The 14960-nt window shown below is 36.8% G+C and overlaps 1 protein-coding gene across 1 annotated transcript in view; it reads left to right on the top strand.

Moving 5' to 3' along the window:
* Nucleotides 1–14960, top strand: part of DNAH14 (dynein axonemal heavy chain 14) — a 376162-nt gene that overhangs the window by 74352 nt on the left and 286850 nt on the right. Inside the window, exons 10-11 of the mRNA XM_027564099.1 lie at nt 2341–2588; nt 5000–5120. Coding sequence (XP_027419900.1) covers nt 2341–2588; nt 5000–5120 — 369 coding nt within the window. The remainder of the gene's footprint in view (nt 1–2340; nt 2589–4999; nt 5121–14960) is intronic.

A 14960-nucleotide genomic window follows, 5' to 3' on the forward strand; every position in this document is an offset into this window, starting at 1 on the left:
AGTGGAGGTGATGGAATTCTGGTTGAGGTATTTCAAATCCTGACAGATGATGCTGTGAAAGTGCTGTACTCAATATGCCAGCAAATTTGGAAAACTCAGCAATGGCCACAAGACTGGAAAAGGTTAGTTTCATTCAAATTCCAAAGAAAGGCAATGCCAAAGAATGCTCAAACTACAACACGGTTGCACTCATCTCACACTCTAGTAAAGTAATGCTCAAAATTCTCCAAGCCAGGCTTCAACAGTACATGAACTGTGAAATTCCAGATGTTCAAGCTGGATTTAAAAAAGGCAAAGGAACCAGAGATCAAATTGCCAACATGCATTGGATCATCGAAAAAGCAAGATAGTTCCAGAAAACATCTGCTTTATTGACTATGCCAAAGCCTTTGACTGTGTGGATCACAGCAAACTGTGGAAAATTCTGAAAGAGATAGGAATACAAGAGCACCTGACCTGCCTCTTGAGAAATCTGTATGCAGGTCAGAAAGCAACAGAACAGGACATGGAACAACAGACTGGTTCAAATAGGAAAAGGAGTACATCAAGGCTGTATATTGTCACCCTGCTTATTTAACTTATATGCAGAGTACATCATGAGAAATGCTGGGCTGGAAGAAGCACAAGCTGGAATCAAGATTGCTGGGAGAAATAGCAATAACCTCAGATATGCAGATGACACCACCCTTATGGCAGAAAGCAAAGAAGAACTAAAGAGCCTCTTGATGAAAATGAAAGAGGAGAGTGAAAAAGTTGGCTTAAAGTTCAGCATTTAAAAACAAAGATCATGGCATCTGGTCCCATCACTTCATGGCAAATAGATGGGGAAATAGTGGAAACAGTCAGAGACTTTAGTTTTTTGGGCTCCAGAATCACTGCAGAAGGTGACAGCAGCCATGAAATTAAAAGACACCTGCTCCTTGGAAGAAAAGCTATGACCAACCTAAACAGCATATTCAAAAGCAGAGACATTATTTTGCCAACAAAGGTCTGTCTAGTCAAGGCTATGGTTTTTCCAGTAGTCATGTATGGATGTGAGAGATGGACTATTAAGAATGCGGAGTGCAGAACAATTGATGCTTTTAAACTGTGGTGTTGAAGAAGACTCTTGAGAGTCTTGGACTGCAAGGAGATCCAGCCAGTCCATCCTAAAGGAAATCAGTCCTGAATATTCATTGCAAGGACTGTTGTTGAAGCTGAAACTCCAATACTTTGGCCACCTGATTGGAAGAACTGACTCACTGGAAAAGATTCTGATGTTGGGAAAGATTGAAGGCAGGAGGAGAAGGGGATGGCAGAGGATGAGATGGTTAGATGGCATCACCGACTCAATGGCATGAGTTTGAGTAGACTGCGGGAGTTGGTAATGGGCAGGGAGGCCTGGTGTGCTGCAATCCATGGGGTCGCACACAACTGGACATGACTGAGTGACTAAACTGAACTGAATTAATTTTTTAAAAGAAAAAAATACTAAAGTGGAACATAAAGAGAGGCAATATAAAAAGCTAATGCAATTATGGTTTTAAAAATTAGGGTACAAGTTGAAAACTTACCAAGAAGTTAAATACCAGTCTAGCAAAAATATAGAAAGCATGAATGACCAATAAAAGCACAAAAATTTCAAGTATTTTTAGAATTTTAAAGGTTCATCAGTCATAAAAAGAAATCTGTCTAAAAGGAACCATTTGGAATAACTTTAGAATTATTTTTAGTAGCGTAATTTAGAAATGTTTGGTGGTATTCGTAGTACTGATGCCACCCTGTATTTTTGATCAAACATGCCATTCTTTAATAAACTACTAAGTCAGTTGTCTTTAGATATAATTATCTGAATAAAACTCTAAGGTTAGATTTGATGAATTCAGAGTTTTTCTTAATTCTGTATTATTTATTAGCATGTATGTAATACGTAATTGCTTGTAGGCATTTTTTTAAGTCTTGTTGCTGTAGCCTAGCATAGGGGCGGCAGCGTTGGACTGGGTCTTAGGACGTCTTGTATTCAGATTTGACTGTCTTCTACTGGTAGCTCAGCGTATTTGAGGAGGGCCCCTCTATCTAGGAACATGTTGATATTCATTTGTATATACTTCCTGTTTGAGTTCCATAGACATATCTGCTTATCAGTGAGACACCAAACTTCATGGATTTCATAACACATGAGATGTTTTCTTTTTCTCTGACATTTAAATGCAGTGTAAGCAGAAAGTGAAGTTTTAATGAAAGTTGTTGATAATATTTAGTTCAGTGTTATTCAGACTAATGAAAATACTGTAAGTTAGAAATCATGCATATTGTTATAGGAAATCATCACTTGTCTCTCAATTGTTTGTTGAATTGTAGGTGGCAGAAAAGAAAGATATTAAAGAATATTTTGAATCAAACCTTTCTGAAGATACAACACATTTTAAGCTGCCTACCTATCGACGCTTATTAGAAGTAATTTTTAGATTCTTGATGCTGGTTGACTATATGTTTCAGGAACTCATCCGTCAACTAATGAACACTGCAGTCACACTACTTTTAGAATTATTTAATAATTCTGCTAGAATGCCAGCTTCAGTGGAAAAAAAGAATGAAAATCTCATCAAGTAAATCATACTTTTTTAATTATAAAAGGAATTTGTAATCATAGTGTTGTAATATGTTGCCACTTACAATAATGTCAGCTGGAATTTTAAAATTCTCTTGTAGAAAATTGTTTGTGCTCAGTTTTTACAATTATCTGAACTTATTATCTCCCATTGTTTTATTTAACATTATTTATAAAAACATGAGAAAATTTCCCCAAGATTCTGCATAAGTCAAGTTGCCATGTAAGTTGTAGGATACTCAGTAAAATTTGAAATTCAGATAAACAGTAAGTGCTGGTCACTCAATCATATCTGACTCTTTGCGACCCCATGTACTGTAGCCTACCAGGCTCCTCTTTCCATGGAATTCTCCAGGTAAGAATACTGGAATGGGTTGCCATTTCCTTCTCCAGGGGATCTTCCCGACCCAGGGATTGAACATGGGTCTCCTGCATTGCAGGCAGATTCTTTACCATCTGAGCCACCAGGGAAGCCTACTATTAAAAGACATTTCTAAATATAAAGACAGATCAACTTAAAAAGTATCAGCAGATACATGCTTGATTTTTTCTTATAATCTATAGACAATATATTAGAATATGTAATGAATCCATACACTTTTTCTGAAGGAATACCTGATAGTAGAAAAGTTAACAAATAGAAGTAATAGTAGTAAAGTTACAAATGACAGTCATCAATCAGATGGAATAATTTAGATGAATTTTGTCTCTCTTGAAGAGATGGGGACTGAGCAAAGTGGCCAGGAAGGAAATACAATGTACTTTTAACTTTGTATGAAAAATAATGTTCAGTTCCGTGTTGCTGAACATAGTTCTGTTTTTGCTACATAAATCTTCTACAGATTACTGTCTTGAGTATAATTTTTAATAAAAGCGTGTCCCAATTATTATCTATACTACCAATTATTGTTTATCTGAAATTAAAATTTTAACCAGTGTCCTGTATTTTTATTTGTGAAATCTGTTAATCCTATGCCTAGTACACTGTATTTTCAAAGTTCAGAGCCAGCTCTTTTTTTTTTATTAATTAATTTATTTATTTTCCTTTACAATATTGTATTGGTTTTGCCGTACATTGACTTGAATCTGCCATGGGTGTACATGTGTTCCCCATAAAGATAATTGAGAATGATTCTGGAAGGAGCCTCAATGTTCAGTTGGAATTTGAGTCAATTTCAAGTAATTTCTATTGAATACAGAATATTTGCACCTTCTATTTGAATACTACTATTTAAAAAAAACATTTTTCTTATGTTTCACAACTAGATATATCTACTCTAATTTGTGAACATGGAATCTGAACTGAAATTTTGGAATACTTTATGTCCAAACTCTCTAATTTTAGCAACATCATTTTAGTCAAATAACATTACTTTGGCTATTCTGTGTCCCTTGAGTTTCCATAGTATTAAAGAATAAGTTTGCAAATTTCTGCAAAAAAAGAAAAGTCAGCTGGAATTTTGATAGGGATTGCATTTGATAGGTAGATAAATATGAGGAGCATTTTATCTTTAAAGTTTTCCAATCTATGTACATGAAATATCTTCCCACTTATGTGAAAGTCAGTTGTGTCTGACTCTTTACAACCCCATGGACTGTAGCCCGCCAGGCTCCTCTGTCCATGGGATTCTTGAGGCAAGAATAGTGGAGTGGGTTGCCATTCCCTTCTTCAGGGGATCTTCCCAACCCAAGGATTGAATCTGGGTCTCTTGCACTGCAGACAGATTCTTTACCATCTGAGCTAACAGGGAAGCCTTTCCACTTATATAGGTATCTTTTAATTTCTTTCAACAATATGAATTTGGCTTCCCTAGTGGCTCAGACAGTAAAGCGTCTGTCTGCAATGCAGGAGACCCGGGTTCAGTCCCTGGGTTGGGAAGATCCCCTGGAGAAGGAAATGGCAGCCCACTCCAGTATTCTTGCCTGAAAAATCCCATGGACCGCGGAGCCTGGTAGGCTACTGTCCATGGAGTCGCAAAGAGTCAGACACGACTGAGTGACTTCACTTTCACTTTCACTTTTAATTTCTTTCAACAATATGAATTTTATATTTTTTTTAAAAAAACATTGTTGAGGATTTTATCCTTTTGATGCTATTGTAAATGGAATTGTTTTTTAAATTTCATTTTTGGGTTGTTCAGGACCACAGTGAGATATCATTTCACACAAATTAGGGTGGGTATTATATTTAAAAAAAAGAAAAATAGTACCCATCCTAATTTATGTGAAGTGATATCTCACTATGGTCCTGATTTGTATTTTCCTGATAATTAGTGATGCTGAGCATCTCTTCACTGGCCATCTTATGTATCTTCTATGTGGGAATGTCTAGTTATTGATATAGTCTGCATATTAATGAGGTATAAGATTTTTTAAAGACTTTATTTTTCTTATCATTTCTTAACCTAGAATACATAAGGACATGTTTGCTTTCACTGGAAAGATGACAAGTGATTATGAAGAATTTGATAATTCAAACTTATATGCTTATTCTGTTCCAAAGTCAGAAGTAAAAACACAAGACAATGAGGTAAAATAGTCTTTGAAAAGTATAAGCATAGATATTAAATGTAAAATGAAAAATAACTTTTGGAATTAAAATTGTGATTTATGATTGAAACTGAAACACACAGTCACACACACACATCTGCTCACACTGTAGAAAGCTATAATGACATTTGTTTCATTTGTTCATGCATTACTGAGTACTTATAATATACCAGGCATTGAACTAGGCACTGAAAAATAGCAGTAAGAAGAAGAAATTCCCTGACCTTTTGAAACTTCTGTTCTACTGAAGGAAACAGATAATGAAGTGATGAGTACTGTGAAAAAAAAATAAAGGAAGATAAGGGAATGCAGAACAAATAACTATTTTATGTATGTATACTACTTTACACGAAAGTAGTTAGCGAAGGCCACCCTGTCTAAAGTAGCAGCTACCCTCTTCTTCTCCCATTACTGTATTCCTCTCGCTCTGCTTTTCTTCAGAGCACTTTTTTTGCTTGTGTTATTAACTTGAAAATGACATAAACAAAATATGAAATGTTTGACTGAGGAGGCGTTACAAATAGCTGAGAAAAGAAGAGACGCTAAAGGCAAAGGAGAAAACGAAAGATATACCCATTTGAATGCAGAGTTCCAAAGAATAGCAAGGAGAAATAAGAAAGCCTTCAACCATCAGTGCAAAGAAATAGAGGAAAACAATAGAATGGGAAAGACTAGAGATCTCTTCAAGAAAATTAGAGATACCAAGGGAACATTTCATGCAAAGATGGGCACAATAAATGACAGAAATGGTATGGACCTAACAGAAGTAGAAGATATTAAGAAGAGGTAGCAACAATACACAGAAGAACTATACAAAAAAAGATCTTCACGACCCAGATAATCACAATGGTGTGATCACTCAGCTAGAGCCAGACATCCTGGAATGTGAAGTAGCTAGTGGAGGTGATGGAATTCCAGTTGAGCTATTTCATATCCTAAAAGATGATGCTGTGAAAGTGTGGCACTCAATGTGCCAGCAAATTTGGAAAACTTGGCAGTGGCCACAGGACTGGAAAAGGTTAGTTTTCATTCCAATCCCAAAGAAAGGCAATGCCAAAGAATACTCAAACTATTGCACAATTCCAGTCATCTCACACACTAGTAAAGTAATGCTCAAAATTCTCCAAGCCAGACTTAAGCAGTATGTGAACTGTGAACTTACAGATGTTCAAGCTGGATTTACAAAAGGCAGAGGAACCAGAGATCAAATTGCCAACATGCATTGGATCATCAAAAAAGCAAGATGGTTCCAGAAAAACATCTACTTTTGTTTCATTGACTATGCCAAAACCATTTACTGTGTGGACCACAACAAACTGTGGAAAATTCTTAAAGAGATGGAAAGAAGAGACCACCTTACCTGCCCCCTGAGAAATCTGTATGCAGGTCAAGAAGCAATAGTTAGAACTGGACATGGAACAACAGACTGGTTCCAAATACGGAAAAGAGTACATCAAGGCTGTATATTGTCACCCTGCTTATTTAACTTATATGCAGAGTACATCATACAAAATGCCAGGCTGGATGAAACACAAGCTGGAATCAGGATTGCCGGGAGAAATATCAATAACCTCAGATACACAGATGATACCACCCTTATGCCTGAAAGTGAAGAGGAACTGAAGAGCCTCTTGATGAAAGTGAAAGAGGAGAGTGAAAAATTTGGCTTAAAACTCAGCATTCAGAAAACTAAGATCATGCCATCTGGTCCCATAACTTTATGGCAAATAGATGAAGAAACAATGGAAACAGTGAGAGACTTTATTTTGGGGGGCTCCAAAATCACTGCAGATGGTGGCTGCAGCCATGAAATTAAAAGATGCTTGCTCCTTGGAAGAAAAGTTGTGACCAACCTAGACAGCATATTAAAAAGCAGAGACATTACTTTGCCAACAAAGGTCTGTCTAGTCAAAGCTGTGGTTTGTCCAGCAGTCATGTGTGGATTGAGAGTTTGACTATAAAGAAAGCTGAGTGCTGAAGAATTGATGCTTTTGAACTGTGGTGCTAGAGAAGACTCTTAAGAGTCCCTTGAACTGAAAGGAGATCCAGCCAGTCCATCCTGAAGGAAATCAGCCCTGCATATTCATTGGAAGGACTGATGTTGAAACTGAAACTCCAATACTTTGGCTACCTGATGGAAAGAACTGATTCATTGGAAAAGATTCTGATGCTGGGAAAGATTGAAGGTCGGAGGAGAAGGGAATGGCAAAAGATGAGATGGATGGATGACATCATCGACTCAATGGCCATGAGTTTGAATAAGCTCTGGGAGTTGGTGAAGGACAGGAAAGCCTGGTGTGCTCTAGTCCTTGGGGTCGCAAAGAGTTGGGCACGACTGAGAGACTGAACTGAAGTGAACTATTTTACATGAAAGTAATTAGGAAAGACCACCCTGTCTAAAGTAGCAACTACTTTCTTCTACTCCCATTACTATATTCCTCTCTCTTTGCTTTTTCTAGAGCACTTTTTTTGCTTGTGTTATTAACTTTAAAATAACAGAGACCAAATATGAAAACATTGAAAGAATCCTAGAGACTTTAATTAAGAAATCTTTTCATGCCATGAATAATTATCACCCTTACCCACAGCATTATTTTCTTAGGATTAAATTTTACATGGTAAACACATACCCTATGTGGCAATAGTAGCCTTTTTTTATGAGCTAGCATGGTATAATATGTACTTTATATACTCTTTAAAAAGTATGTTAGGTAGATTTTGGGGCTTCCCTGGTGGCTCAGACAGTAAAGAATCTGCCTACAATGCAGGAGACCCAGTTTTGTTTCCTGGGTTGGAAAGATCCTCTGGAGAAGGGAATGACTACCCATTCCAGTATTATTGCCTGGAGAATTCCATGAACAGAGAGGATCCTGTCGGTTTACAGTCTACTGCGTTGCAACGAGTTGGACACAAATGAGTGACTAAGCACAGCACAGCATGCTTTGAAGTATAATTAAGTAAATACCCAGTGAAATGTCACCCAGACTTAAAAGGTCTTAAATATCTCCTGTATATATATAATATATATATGTACATATATATATTCCTTCTTGATGAAGCATTAATAACACAGTCTACTTTTGATGGACATTTTGGCTGTTTTCAGTTTTTGTTTTATACATTCTTGTATATGTCCCTTCTACTTATTTATTACTAAGGAGTGAAATCTCTGAGTTCTTTATTTTCAACTGTACTGAATAACGTGTAATTGTTTTCCAAAGTGCTTATACCAGTTTAAACAGTCTTTAACAATTCCGTAATCTTTTATTGCTCCATAGCCTCACCAACTTTCACCAGCACTTAATGTCTTTGCCAACTGGATAGGTTTGAAATGGCATTTTACTGTGGTTTTAATTTTTATTTCCTTTTTAGTTGCTTGTGCATTTTTAAAAATTGGAGATTCATATTTAATCTTCCATGTCTTTTGCCTATTAACCTGTATATTGTTTTTTAGAAGTTACATATATATTCTATGTAATCTATGTTATATATGTGTGTGTGTGTATGTGTGTATGTATATATATATATATATGTAATCCTTCTACTGGAAAGCATGTTATTTTTATTCCTTGGATAATGTATATTGATTATCAGTAATTCATAATTTCAATATAATAGAATTTATCATTCCTTTCATTTATATTGGTGTGTGAAATTATCTACCATCCTGGAGTCATAAAGCTATCCTCCTATATTTTTTTATAAAACTTTTAATATTCTCTTAAAATTTATCTAGAAATATTTTTTGGTGTATGGTGCATGGTAGTGTTAGGTAGCTAGAATAGGAAAAAGGAGTCCAAAATGGCGGTGGCTAAAAGACAAAGAAGGGAAAAGCCGGCGGAAATAGAACAAAGGAAGGTCCGAAGACTGGAGTGAGAACCTCAGGTAAAACAAACAGCCCTCCTGGCTAGCCCAATTTAATGGGGCAGGCTCAAGGGGAGGAGAAAAAAAAACATAAAAAGAGGAGATAAAATTGAGTTGGGGGCTTCTCTTCAGTCTTTTGGGTTGGCCCGCCTTCACGCCTGGAGGATGTATTTTTCTTTGCTTGCCAATAAAACTGAGCTATAACGCTGGTCCGGCCAGCGCTTCAAATTTTTGTTGCGGCCAGACAGAACCAAGAAAATTACACACTCCCCTGACAGTAGGATCTATTTTTATTTATTTCTATACCAGTAACCATTGCCCAAACACTATTTATTTATATCCTTTTCCTGCTCATCTGAGGTGGCAGCTCTTTGTCATTTAATCATGTGTTTCAACATATGTCTTCTGTTTCCAGACTCTGTTCTATTGCCTATTGGCCTATTCCTGTGCCAGTCTCATACTGGAGGAGTCACTTCCTTTTCTAAGAGTGTCTTGCTTATTCTCAGGCACTTCCATTTCCATATACATTTTAGAATCAAATCCTACTTGGAGGTTGATTGAAATTGCCTAGATATATAGGTAGCTGGCAGGGAGGGGGACAGGGGAGTTAATATTTTATGATAATGAGTCTTGCTACCAACATTCTGCTATATAACTCTTCTTTAATGTCTTTTATATTTTTGTTTCCTTGAAAATCTTGTGCAAGTTTTTTTTTTTTTTTTTTTGGTTAGATTTAACCCAAGTGCTTTATATCCCTAACCTGTACTCTGTGGGAACTATTATTTTATTAATAGTTGCTTCTAGTAGTTGCTTTATACAAAGATTTAGGAATAGAAGTATTTCAAGATAAAAACATATGTACTGTTTTAATTTTTCCTTAGGAATAACATTAAATCAACACTATAGACTTTTTAAAGCTATTTATATGCATTGCAGAATTCTCTACAGACAAGGTTATACTAACTTCTGTTCTCTTAAAGATGGCCTTTTTAAGTGTGTCCTATTTTTTGCTAGTTATAGCCTATTGATAACTGAGACCTGGAATTAACTAGAGTTAATTTTATTTATGTTATTGATTATAATATTGAATATTTTTCTCATGCTTATTAGCCTTTTTATTTCTCAGTTTTGATCTTTTGATGTCCTATCTGCATTTTTCTGATGAAGTTTTCTTTTTTCCTATTGAATTACAAAAACCATTTAAAAATATAGACCTAATCATTTGCCATACATCAACAATACACATACTAATGTGTTGTTTGTTTTTTATTTTGTTAATAGTGATTTTAGTATGGAATTTTTTTTCTTTTGGTCAGGCGCCAATCATGGGTATAAAAAGTTCTAACGTAAGTAGAGAGCATTATAGGATTAAATACACATAGAGTGAAGAAAATTTCTAAAATTTAGAGGACAGAGATATCCGAATTGAAGTTGCCAGCTTTACATGCTTTTGTACTTGTCTTTTTATTTAGCCCTCTCAGTAGAACTACCAGGTCAACATTCTGAATAGGGGCATGGTGAGTATAGATCAGTGGAATAATTGCCAGGGAATATAAGTGTTATGTTAGAAATAATCTTTGGATCACCTGATCAAACGGACACTGACTCAAGAAATAGGAGCAGCATGAGTATAGAGGCAAGAATAAGAAAATATGAGCAGAAAGGGATAACATTAAGTCATGTGGAGCAGAGGATTCTTGGTGTGAATAGCACAATGTAGAGTTGAACAGATTATGAGGAGCTATAAATTCCAGACTAAATAGTTTGAATCCTAGTCTGATTCTCTGGGGCCATTGCCTTGGCCAAAATGAATATCTTGCAAAGAGGTGAACTTAACATTTTGGCATAATAGCAGTACATTGCTTTTTTTTGCCTTAGAGGTGGCCCAGCTGTGGATGGAGCCAAATCAAGGGACTTAACAACCTTAGAGTTTTATAGGCAGTGCCATCAGTAAGAGACAAAGCACCACAGATATTTGAAGGAAACAGATTAAACATGCCTGTCACTCAGATAGGCTATGTGGTAGCTTATGCAGACTGCTCTGCTCTCTTTGAACTGAATCTCTTGGGAGAAGCTTTAAAAGTGTGGCTTAAATAGAGTCACTGAGTCTGTACAGGCCAGGCTCTGAGTATGTCATGTGGGAATCAGGGTGTTTTGTGTCAGAGAATAGATGACAGTGTGAGAGCTGGAGGGTTGCATTTAAAAAGGAGAGAACATTCAGTCCTTAAAGTGTTGAACATTATTTTTAACATTTCTTCAGAAATGAGTCTCTACTCCAAGACTGAACATATTTGCATATTAATTATGTGTTCTAAGTTCTGACATTTAGTACATATTGCATTTAGGAATAACAAAGAAAACTTATAAAGGCATGTGGCAAGGTAAATCATCTGGACCTGGATCTCAAGTCATCTTTACAAGGTGTCATCCATTGCCAAGTAGATATGGTTGCAGAATGACCTTTCACACTTCTCACCTCCACAGTTACCAAAATCCATAGAAGCTCAAGTTCATTATGTAAAATGATATAGTATTTGTATATAACCTCCCTGATAACTCAGTTGGTAAAGAATCCACCTGCAATGCAGGAGGCCCCGGTTTGATTCCTGGGTCGGGAAGATCCGCTGGAGAAGGGATAGGCTACCCACTCCAGTATTATTGGACTTCTCTTGTGGCTCAGCTGATAAAGAATCCACGTGCAATGTGCAAGACCTGGGTTTGATACCTGGGTTGGGAAGATCCCCTGGAGAAGGGAAAGGCTACCTACTCCAATATTCTGGCATGGAGAATTCCATGGACTTTGTAAGTCCATGGGGTCACAAAGAGTTGGACATGACTGAGCAACTTTAACTACACACATCCTTTCAGTTCAGTTCAGTCACTCAGTCGTGTTTGACTCTTTGTGACCCCATGAACCGCAGCACACCAGGCCTCCCTTTGCATCACCAGCTCCCAGAGTCCACCCAAACCCATGTGCATTGAGTCGGTGATGCCATCCAACCATCTCATCCTCTGTCATCCCCTTCTCCTCCTGCCCTCAATCTTTCCCAGAATCAGGGTCTTTTCAAATGAGTCAGCTCTTTGCATCAGGTGTCCAAAGTATTGGAGTTTCAGCTTCAACATCAGTCCTTCCAATGAACACCCAGGACTGATCTCCTTTAGGATGGACTGGTTGGATCTCCTTGCAGTCCAAGGGACTCTCAAGAGTCTTCTCCAACACCAATTCAAAAGCATCAATTCTTCGGTGCTCAGCTTTCTTTATAGTCCAACTCTCACATCCATACATGATCACTGGAAAAACCATAGCCTTGACTAGACGGACCTTTGTTGGCAAAGTAATGTCTCTGCTTTTTAATATGCTGTTTAGGTTGGTCATAACTTTCCTTCCAAGGAGTAAGCGTCTTTTAATTTCATGGCTACAGTCACCATCTGCAGTGATTTTGGAGCCCAGAAAAATAAAGTCAGCCACTGTTTCCACTGTTTCCCTGTCTATTTCCCATGAAGTGATGAGACTGGATACCATGATCTTAGTTTTCTGAATATTGAGCTTTAAGCCAAGTTTTTAATTCTCCTCTTCACTTTCATCAAGAGGCTTTTTAGTTCTTCTTCACTGTCTGCCAACAGGGTGGTGTCATCTGCATATCTGAGGTTATTGATATTTCTCCTGGCAATCTTGATTCCAGCTTGTGCTTCCTCCAGCCCTGCATTTCTCATGATGTACTTTGCATATAAGTTAAATAAGTAGGGTGACAATATACAGCCTTGATGTACTCCTTTTCCTATTTGGAACCAGTCTGTTGTTCCATATCCAGTTCTAACTGTTGCTTCCTAACTTGCATACAGATTTCTCAAGAGTCAGGTCAGGTGGTCTGGTATTCCCATCTCTTCAGAATTTTCCACAGTTTATTTTGATCCACACAGTCAAAGGCTTTGGCATAGTCAATAAAGCAGAAGTAGATGTTTTTCTGGAACTCGCTTGCTTTTCAATGATCCAGTGCATGTTGGCAGTTTGATCTCTGGTTCCTCTGCCTTTTCTAAATTCATCTTGAACATCTGGAAGTTCATGGTTCACTTATTGCTGAAGTGTGGCTTGGAGAATTTTAAGCATTACTTTACTAGAGTGTGAGATGAGTGCAATTGTGTGGTAGTTTGAGCATTCTTTGGCATTGCCTTTTTTGGGTATTGGAATGAAAACTGACCTTTTCCAGTCCTGTGGCCACTGCTGAGTTTTCCAGATTTGCTGGCATGTTGGGTGTAGCACTTTCACAGCATCATCTTTCAGGATTTGAAATGGCTCAACTGGAAGTCCATCACCTCTACTAGCTTTGTTCATAGTCATGTTCCTAAGGCCCACTTGAGTTCACATTCCAGGATGTCTATACTTTAAATTATCTCTAGAGTATTTATAATACCTAATACAGTGTAAATAGTTGTCAGCATGTGGCAAATTCAAGTTTTGCTTTTTGGAACTTTCTGGAATTAAAAATATTCCTCAGATGGTTGAATCTATGGATGTGGAACCCACAGACAAGGAGGGCTGACTGTATATGGTGTATGCACAAAGTAATAAACTTTCAAGATATTCCCCAAATACTTATATATGTAAACGAGCTCTTGTTACATCTTAAATAGCAATTATAACAAAAAAAGTCTGTAATTTGGAATCAGATAGTGCTGAGTTCTAATATTAAGACTGTATAGTCTTCAACAATCCATTTTAATCAAACCAAACCTCAGTGTATTATCAAACAATTATAATACATACCTACAATGCTACTGAGAGGATTGAATAAGAAAGCATATAAAGCAAAAGTCAGTGGTGCATGGTAGGTACACATCATACAACTTTTAGTATATTGACTCATTGCAATGAATTGTCACTGTTTTAACCTTCTATGAGATTTTTTCCTAATATATCTAAAGAAAGGACCTTAGCATAATGAATGGATGAATGAATAACAGAACTTATTTACTAAATAATAAGCTCCTTTTTATTCTGTTGTCAGATTGCATGTTTGAAAAACGTTTACTATTAGCTTACTCGATAAGTCAATTTAAAATATTAGCTCATCTTTTTGAGCCCTTCTTACATGAAGGTGAATGTTCTTAGAATAGCTTGCTCATCTTATTCCATAGCCTTTATTCCTAATGCTTTTTGATCACTTTCCAAATTCATATTGGAGAAACAGAACACAAGCAGGCGGGTTGGAAAATCTGTCACCCCATTTATTTCCAGGCTTGACTCAAATGAACTGTCCACCAAGTAAATACTGCGTTCCTACATCACAGCTCAGAAAAAGGAGGTGACATCATCCCATCAATAGTTTGCAGCAAGTAGCTGACCTCTACCAGAGTCTTCAAATACTTAGGAAGGACTATTCATTAATGAAAGTGAAATTTAACGTTGAAGAACAGAGATCAAACATGATGACAAGTATCCATATAAGTGTACCCCCCAAATTGAGGAGATATAAAAAATATAATCCCAGAAATATGTCACATGATGAAAACAGCTATTGTTGAGGAAATCCTCAGCCCAACATATGCTTTTAAGGGGTAATTTTTATGTGATTCACTAAGTTTTGAATCCCAAACTCCCAGTATCTACCTGGTTCATTTCTGGGACTATTGTAGTGAGTCAAAAAATACTTAAGACAGGTAATTTGGATAATAGCTCTCCTTTTTTAGTTTGATGTCATTGCTTTAGAAGCATAGATGCCTTAGGATTCTTTGGAAACATGGCATGTTGGACAAAGACATAGTCTGTTTTCAAAGTCTCTGATAGAAACACATTATAACCAAGAGTTGTTTAGAGTCTAACTTCAACCATAATGATTTTTCGATGCAGCAACAATATTACTATAGATTTTAATTAACATTCCCTGTTGTCATATTTACAACAGAATTCTAGACGTCACTATTGCTTGGTTTCTCCAGGATATAACCCAGATCTTCA

Source organism: Bos indicus x Bos taurus, chromosome 16 (genome assembly GCF_003369695.1).
Source record: "Bos indicus x Bos taurus breed Angus x Brahman F1 hybrid chromosome 16, Bos_hybrid_MaternalHap_v2.0, whole genome shotgun sequence".
In the NCBI taxonomy this organism is placed as follows: domain Eukaryota; kingdom Metazoa; phylum Chordata; class Mammalia; order Artiodactyla; family Bovidae; genus Bos; species Bos indicus x Bos taurus.